Consider the following 9,334-nt stretch of genomic DNA (forward strand, 5'->3'; position numbering starts at 1 on the left):
TGACGTCGGACTGACGACTGTGAAGCTGGCTCCCTTCTTTCTAAAAAATGCAAGCCGTAACGCTGCCTATCTTCCTTTCAGTGCTGTATTCTGAAACTCTTACAAATTCTACTCCGTGATTTGTTTTAACCCTTCTGGCATGACACATCTACATTAAAAACTAACTGTAAGAAAATCTGTCATTTTCGAGTCTGTGGATGAATTGCAATAGCTTCTCTCATGAAACTTCTTACGGCAGAACTTTTGCATGCGGCTATCTATTTCCAGCTCAGGGGCACCCAACGAGAATAAGGTTCTAAACAACTTAAACATAGGATTTTTAACCGTATTTTAGTACTTAAACGATAGATATAGGCACATTTTTATCCCCTAAAAATTTTTCATCTGTTTGGATTTCCTAGCTGAAAGTCTAATGATCCGAAAATTATAGGGATCAAAACTTACCTTTTCGAAATTTTCAGCCAGAAAAAAGGCTATCGAAAATTCTAGGTGACCTTTTCAGGGTAAAAGTCCGTTAAAAAGGGCAGTTATACCAGGTTTTAGATGTTCGAAAATCCTAGGAGAGGCAGGCAAGCAAGAAATTTTATAACAAATGTTCCGAAAATTGTAGATCTCAAATCGTCTTCCGAAAAGATATTTTCCGAAAATTGACGTTGGGTGCCCCTGCCAGCTGGGATACAAGTATAACAAAAAGCACTTTTTATGGAATGTTTTGATATCAAATATTGCATTCGTTTGCCTCGCTTTTTGTCTTTGAGCAAAAAAATCATAAAAAAATTCCAGCGGATAAATGCGACAATCAATGCTGTAAATGAAGCGTAGTAAGCGTGTCAACATAACCATCCTCAAACAATAGAATATCTAAAAGTTGTCGATGAATTGCCCCCTTAAATTTATGTTTTGATAATGAAAGAATATTAAGAGGAATAAAATTCTACGCCTTACAAGCGAGAGAAAATAGGACGCGCGCAATCTGGGAAAGCGGGCTTGTGTTTCGCGTGCAGAAACTTCACAAAGAAAAATAAGAGACTGCTCGCAGTCTATAGATAGGAGAGCGATTGGAACGCGCGAGTTGCGCGCCGGAATCATCTTTCGTGAGGGGACGCCTCGGGGAAGGGGGAGGTGGGCAATATACCGCGCGCACGTGCTTTCTTTGTGGAGCTTTCTGCCTACGATGTGAAGCTAACATTACAACAACATATGAAAATTAACAGCTACACTATACTTTACCTCGTAAAACGTACCGTGTGCCTTTTGGGGGTAGCGGAAAAGTTGAACCGCGCACAGGACAGCCAAACAAAAGATACATTTTTCTCGATTTTTCGGTCTGAATCTATTACCGTTCAGAATTCGTCCAAGGCTAACATTTTGATCTTTTTCTTGCAGCGTCCTCAAATGTGCCGGAAGGATTTCCAAAAGTAAAACGACATCCATCTCGTCAAGTAAAATACGTTGGAGGGACGGCGGTGTTCAATTGTACTGCGGAAGGTGATCCCGATCCTGCCATTACTTGGTTACGGGGATATATCCCACTGAATTCCTCAGATCCTAGGTATACATCACCAAGTAATGGAGTACTGGAGATAAGGGATCTTAAGTTGGAGGACACGGGGAAAATCCAGTGTATAGCTACAAACAGACTAGGATGGTACTACTCTCGAAAGACCGATCTAGTTGTCCAAGGTTTGTGTCGATTCATTAGGGTGGTTTAGCAACGACGACGAGGACAAAAACGAGAACGTCAGAAAAGCAATAGGTTTAGGCTATGCCCACAGGAATTCGGACATTTTGGAAACCGCATATTCTTTATCCGCATTCATGTGGACGGTGCCTTAAACTGCTCGGGAGAGCGGTTTCATAACAATGCGATTTCGGCGTCCGGATTCACTGGTTTCGTGTAGATGGAAGGCCGTTTCGTGTAAAAAAAGGTAATAACAATATCCGGATTTGTGTGGACTGGGCCTTAGATAAGCAAAACAACAACTTTGCACGTGCAGTGAACTTTTTGATTCATTTCTTTGTCGTCCCTGCACGACCACGACCTTATGCGACGTTTTATGGAGGAGGTAACACACGACGAAGAATTTTCTTTCTCTTTCTCAACTGGGGTGGGGTACATTTAACATATTAAGCGAGGTGAAACAAAAGCGAAATTGTCTGAAGAAAAAAGGGGAATTTATTTTTAACGCTGACCTTCTTTTTATGATTATTTTTTTTGCCAGCGTTGCCGTCAGGCATAATAAAGGTCGCTATCATCAGTTGTGTTCATGCTTTTCTTAAATTGAACGTCATTTTGCAAAGGATGCAATAGCTTATCGACCACGTGATCGTGCATCACGTGATCATTACAAAACGCCGTATGCTAGAATAAAGCTTTGCTGTTCCACAACTCGTTAGAACGATTTCCTTCAGGACTGTAACGATGAAATCAAAAGTAAGACATTCTATAGTATGTCAGTAAATTACATGTCCAGGTTAAGATTTGTACAGTTTCTCCGTATTCCTGTTGAAAAATAATTATTACTCAAAAAACTTGATTTATCGAGTTTATTTTGTGACTATAAGTAACGATGTTGCTTTCCCTTTAGTCAAAAATGTCCCGCCAGTTATTACCAATCATCCTCGACCAATCACAATCAATACCGACACAGACCTTTCTTTATACTGCACGGCAAAAGGCTATCCAAAACCGGACATCAGTTGGCGACGCGATGGCAAATTCATCGTGGAAGCACGCAATAGCTACGGCGAGACGTTGTTTGTTCCAAAAGTCAGGACATCTGGAAACTATACTTGCATAGCATCGAACGACGCAGGAGAAGTGAAATCTTCAGCGTACGTCACTGTTCGACGTAAGTTTTAAAAAGATGATAACGTCATTAGTTTAGTGGTCATACGAACATCGAGAAAAATAGTATTTCCATAGTACTGCTCAAGAGTGGAGTGGAGGTTGTGTTTGAATGGTCACACCACAGGGTTTCATCCACAGACTCAAAAGAAAGAACAACCTTGTGCAGCATATTAAACAGTACCACAGGAAAGTACTGCTCAGGAGCTTTCATTTGAACGGTCACACTTGATGATTTCATCCACAGAGTCAAAAGTTAGAACCACCTTGAACAGCATAATAAACAGCGCTACAGGAAAGTGCATGTACTACTCAACAGTTTTCATTTGAATGGTCAAACGCTAGGATTTTATCCACAGGCTCAGAAGTTAGATCTACAGCTGTATGCGAAGTTAACTTTAACTATGAGCAAAACAAATAGTGTCATGGCATGTGAAAATACTGATAAAGAGGTTGAATTTGAATTGTCGCACATAGGATTTCATCCAGACTCAAAAGTCACAACTTTTTTCTACGTCTAATGAGAGTCGAGGAAATGATACAATTACAGTGAAACCTGTCTATAACGAAGGCCCAAGGGACAGACAAAATTTGCTCGTTATAACGAGGTTTTGTTGTATCGAGGTTCTTTTTTATATATTTTACTATTATTGGGGTAAAGAAAATCGTTTGTTATACCGAGGACTTCGTTAAATAGAGGTTCCACTGTAGTTGATTCAGAATGTATTGATCTGGAAACAAATTTTCCTATTTATTAAATAAGATTTTTGTAAAGTACTGTGTGGAGGATGTTATTGTTGATGTATTGACTATAAGAGTTACTTGCTTGTTTTCAAACCAATGAGGATTAGTTTCATAACAGCTAGAAAAAGGACACAAAGCTTTACAAAATCACAAATTTTGGTGTTAATCGATAAAAATACTAAAGACGTTACAGCCACTCAATAACGTGAAAATTCATCTATAGACACGTTGGGGATTTTGAATGGCTGTATCTCGTTGATTATTGGCCCAATTAACTCCAAACTTGAGGATTTTGTAAAGCTTGGTGAGTTCTTGCTGACTTTTTAGGTGTTGTTTTCATAATCCAATTCACTTTTCGCCAAGACTTCCGGGATTGTTACTGAGAACAGAGAAAAAATTGGCCAATAGCGGACCGGCGCGTCCCCATCGACATCCCAGAAGTCTTTGAGAAAATTAACTTGGCCCAGTTTCCTTCTCGTTTCGAAAGTTCCGAATCCCATAATATGCGACTCGTCCTAGTCCCTCTCGGTTTAAAACTAGGCAATGAAAAATGATTTGGGGTCCTTTTTTTTACAGCGATACCATTCCCTCCGACTGCACCTACTGCTTCTGACGAGACACCTGTTCAAGCCACTGTGACATGGCAGTCGGGTGGCGGACCTGCTGCAGACAACTTTACTCTTTATTACCGAGCTAAGACTGCCATTGAATGGAATGTGCTCAAGGGAATCAAAGATCGTACAGTGACCTTGCAAGGTCTTAAGACTTACACGACATATCTTTGTCGTGTTTTCGCTGTGAACGGGGCAGGAATAAGCAGGCCGAGTCCATTGTCTGAGTTCACTACTGGTGAAAAAGGTTTTTATTTTTTTTATTTTATTAATTATATGAATATGAACTTTATTCAGTTGGTTAAACAGTATAAAAAAGCTATATCATACCACGTCGTGGCGCAAGGGTTTGGATTTATCAAGCGAGTTGATGAAGTGAATAAACCATTCTTTAAGAGGTGCAAAACCTGACGTTCTCAGCGCTACCCATTATTATTGCCATCCGATAAAGGCGACGCCAATGAAAACGTCGCAGAAAAATTGACCTGTCTTCGCATCCTTTCAAACTTGTTCGCGATTATTCCAAGTCGCTCAGTTACTTAAAAGAAGGGAACATTGGCTTAAGCTGAAGGAAGGGAACTGTGTCCTGACGAAGGCAAAGATGATGATGGTGTCTTTGACGATGGTGACAAGGATGTGGATGATGGTAGTGATGGCTCTAATAATAATGCTAATGATAACGATAACGATGAGTATGGTAAAGATATTGATGATGATGATGATGATGATGATGATGATTATGATGATAAATTCTTCTCATGTAACTTCACGGCTCTTTTGTTACAGCTCCCGGAGGTCCACCGCGAAATATCCGGGCCTGGGGCGTCTCCGATACTTCATTCGGAGCGTCATGGCTGCCTCCTCTAGAGCTCAATGGCAGGCTCGAAATGTACCATTTGATCTACTCCACGGACCTTGAAAAAGACTACAGTCAGTGGCGATTTAAACCTGAGGCTAGCAATTATACTGTCGTCGAAGGACTGAAACCATTCACCACCTACTATTTTAGAATGGTGGCCTACACAAGAGTGGGTCGTGGCCCTCCGACGGAAATGTTTGTGGTGAAAACCGGAAAAGGAGGTTAGTATTAAGAGCGAAGGTATCCGGCAACCTTAACGAAATTCATTCTCTGATTCAAAAGATACAATGGACGGAAACCTATAGTTTGACTATCCAACTGAAACGTCTTTAACAAGACGTTTGCGGCCTATTTTTGGTGTCAGGCATTGTTTCGGAACCTTTTTGGATGTTCATTAAACATTTGAAAATCTTTTTTCTCTCTTTCTGCAGCTCCGGGTCCAGCTGAAAATGTCGCTGTTACAGTGCTTTCACCAACTTCAATACAAGTCACGTGGCAGCCTCCACACTACAGTGGGAGCGGCATATTTGGTTATAAGATTCATTATAACAAGTCCTCTTCGGAAATGGATGAGACTATCGACGTAATGGACACTGTGTTAGGTTACGTGATTAGGAATCTCAGACCAAACAGGCATTATAAGGTCCAAGTTGCAGTCAAGTCAGACGTCCATATTGGGCCACTGTCGTTCGCCAAGGTCGTGCAAACATTGGAAGCCGGTAAGTATGCAGGGCAACATTTCAATGCCATTTACCTGTCCTGTTTGTATCGCAGTGCAAACATCCTTGTATGTATAAATTATAGACACCAAGTAGGAATGTTTCGATCGATATGCAGACTCCCGCCGTGTATTTTTTCTTAACAACTTTGATGTGTCCTGGTTATAGGCGACATACTGATGGAGGGTAACCCTAAGATGGACTTGCATCCCGTCCTGTGGGGAGTAGCAATACCCCTAGGCATGCTTCATGCCAAGGCACCCGGTATAAGCTCCGGCCGTTTGGGCCTTTGGCTCGTGTGCGCCTTTACCCCTATTAAATGTGTCAGTCTGCTTACAAAATAAATCGCCCTTTCGAACGCTTACTAAAACGTCTCGAACGATAAATAGGCTGATTTAGCAACAGAACGGGAACGTCAGTTGACGACGGCGCTTGCAAATCAAACAGCTGCCTTGACCAATGGCAGAGCGATAAATTGGGCACCGGAAGTCGTGTTTAGTCAAGGATTAAAGATAGTTTGGGATGGAAGAGATTATCACACAGTACAAATAACACAAAATGTTTGCATGATGCTGAGAACATAACATGGGTCTTTTAAAATAATATTATACACATGGTTTGTTAGGGAATATTAATTTTGATATATCTCTTATTTACACTGATCAATAAGTGTAGTACAGTCCGGACATGATCATGTGAGGTAAATTAAGTCTCGTATACACTGTAGAAGGCAGAGCTAATTAGGAGACACCACCCTGGATTAGTGCCGCCCAACAGTATTCCCTGTTGTCTTCTTGGCCACACCTGTCAAGGGACACAGGGGCTCACAGTAAGTCAAGACATGAGGAAAGAAAAGCAAGCGTGTTATCATAATTAAGGGTAATAGGTGTACTGATGCAGCAATAACATAAGCAGCAATGGTTCATTGACTTTTGGGCATGCATGTGAACTTTCCACACAAATATGTAAAAAAAAACCTTTCCAATACCATATTACAACACCATTGGTAATTGACAGCATACATGTATGTTAAAAGCTCAGCTTAAATTTCTCAAAAGCAACTTTCGTTAATAGCTTTGACAAAATAGTTATAGTTATAAGACTCCGTTCTATTTCGTGCAAATGACATCTCTAGTTGTGACCACTGTTTCACTGTATACCACTTACGTATGTTTTGACTTTAATACTATTCTGTTTTTGAATGTTGCTATTTGTGTTTAGATGTACTTATAGAGAACACACTGATTACATAATCACTTCTACACTACATTCCATTATACCCCCCAAATAGTGAAGCAAGCAGAATGCCAGTGCATATGAAAGTCCCAGCTCACATGGAACGTTAACTTCCACACAGTTGGTGATTTTGATGCACAATCTTAAAATAATATTAGACAAGCTGAATACATATTAATCACTTCTAGCCTACGAGTTCATGTCCTATCCACAGTGATACAACAAAATGTAAATGGTTACACACTACATATACCTTAAATTTACAAATACCAAAAATGCCAAAAAAAAACAAAAACAAAACAATAACAACACATAAAAGGAGAGAGGATGTTAGAATTAGGACATGTGCCTTCAATTATGTTGAACAACAAAGTAAGTTGAGCACCACGAAGGTGCCGCTTAGTATAACTTTGATGCAAATGGTCATGCTTTAGGATTTCATCCTCAGACTCAAATGTTTCAACCACCTTTTACAATTCACATGAACTTGTAGAAACACAGTATGCAGGGTGCAAAGAAAGTCAGTTTTACAGCCTACCATTTGGGCAAGCCAAAAAACCTTTTTTAATTAGCAGGATATATTGATTGCAATCCTTCGGTAATTTCAATTTCCCCAAAAAATTCGCTTGCCCGTCGGGCAAGTTAAGAACAGAATTCACTAGCCCGAAACCAAAATGCATTAGCCCCGGGCTATTGGACATGACTTTCTTTTCACACTGAGTCTTTCTTTTCACGCTGAGTACGTCACCCTAGGTGGCAATTTCCACACGCACTTATGCTTGCTCCACTATTCACTATTTTAACATAATCCAAAACACTCCATTCTGAAAATCACAGGATTTGTTGTGTTTACATATTAATGTGAAAATAATAATTATTATCATATGTCCATCATATGAGGTAACCTAAGCTAGCTTGTTGTGACACACAGCTAACTACTAAACTACACTGCATACTGAACACATTTTAACATCAAATGTCATGGATGTGAGCTCGGGTACAACACTCTGTAGATTGTTCCTCGGATTTCTTTGTTGCTTGTATTTCTCTGCTGCATTTGCTAAGAGTTCAGAAGGTTTTACTTTCCAATCTTATTTTATACAAATCTCATTTTTACTCCTTTAATAGTGTTTAAGGGCACCCAACGAGAATATAGTTCAAAACCTCTTAAACATAGCATTGTTAAACATATTTTTTTCATCTGTTCGAATTTCCTAGCTGAAAGTCTAGTGATCCGAAAATTATAGGGATCAAAACTTACTTTTCGAAAATTTCAACCAGAAAAAAGGCTCCCGACAATTCTAGGTGACCTTTTTAGGGTAATAATCCGTTAAAAATGGGCAATTATACCAATATTTAGATGTTCGAAAATCCTAGGAGAGGCAGGCAAGCAAGAAATTTTACAACAAATGTTCCGAAAATTTTAGATCTCAAATCGTCATCCGAACAGATATTTTCTGAAAATTGACAATGGGTGCCGCTGAGTGTTACTGAAATACATGTACTTATTGTTATTTACTCAAGTACTTGAGTTTTTTGGCGGCACAACTCAGTATACATACATGTATTTCGGGCATCTGTTATTAAATTGATCCTGTAAGAGGTTTGATCTTCTAACAATCCTGTATTGTCACACAGAATGCTGAATTATAGTCAGCTCTATAACACTTGTGAATAGATCTGTTCGGTAAATAAGCAATAGTTGGTTACAGCTGCAGTACAAATTACTCATTATATTTCATAGGTTTTCAGTTCAACTGAGTTGTGTGTAGTTTGCAGATTGTAGAGATCAAAACAAATTATACAAAGATTTGAGTGTAACTAGCACAGAGCACCAACCGACTGTGTTGTGCAACATATCTGTTCACAGGAGCAAATACTGCCTAGAGATTTCTATAGCTAGCAGGTAGCTTTACACATCTAGATGACCACTCCGTTCATGAACGATTTTTGAAGCTGATCTTATAAATTTCCTACCATTTTCTGAACTTAATTTTTTCAGAAAAATTCTCACTGTCATAAAGCTTTAGACTGTGCATCTTTCTAAAATTTAGAGAAAAAGATCCTGAAGCCCTTGTAATTTTGAAAAGGCTCAAGTTGCCCCAGGATGACCAAACAGATACTTTTAAAATAATATAGTGTGGCTTAGAAGGCATTTCTAGAAATCTGAAAGTACTTTGGAAAGCCTAAAATTGGTTTCAATGTATTTTGGACGAAACCATCATTGGATACCCCTGAAATAGTCCTCCTACATCCTGCTGATGAAAATGCCAACGATTTTTTATTGATTCTTTGTCTCAACAGCTCCAACAGCCAC

At 39.5% G+C, this 9,334-nt stretch overlaps 2 protein-coding genes across 2 annotated transcripts in view; both read left to right on the forward strand.

The window, feature by feature from the left end:
- The first annotated feature begins 1,457 nt into the window (after nt 1-1,457).
- The window catches only part of LOC140921813 (tyrosine-protein phosphatase Lar-like), a 25,576-nt gene continuing 17,699 nt past the window's right edge, over nt 1,458-9,334 (forward strand). The window contains exons 1-5 of the mRNA XM_073371815.1: nt 1,458-1,683; nt 2,589-2,852; nt 4,169-4,450; nt 4,990-5,283; nt 5,494-5,781. Of these exons, the coding sequence (XP_073227916.1) occupies nt 5,091-5,283; nt 5,494-5,781 (481 nt within the window). The 5' untranslated portion in view covers nt 1,458-1,683; nt 2,589-2,852; nt 4,169-4,450; nt 4,990-5,090. The remainder of the gene's footprint in view (nt 1,684-2,588; nt 2,853-4,168; nt 4,451-4,989; nt 5,284-5,493; nt 5,782-9,334) is intronic.
- Nucleotides 1,465-9,334, forward strand: part of LOC140921723 (receptor-type tyrosine-protein phosphatase F-like) — a 17,000-nt gene continuing 9,130 nt past the window's right edge. The window contains exon 1 of the mRNA XM_073371734.1: nt 1,465-1,488. The gene's annotated coding sequence lies outside the window, so the exon portion shown is untranslated. The remainder of the gene's footprint in view (nt 1,489-9,334) is intronic.

This window comes from Porites lutea, chromosome 12 (genome assembly GCF_958299795.1).
Source record: "Porites lutea chromosome 12, jaPorLute2.1, whole genome shotgun sequence".
Classification (NCBI taxonomy): Eukaryota; Metazoa; Cnidaria; class Anthozoa; order Scleractinia; family Poritidae; genus Porites; species Porites lutea.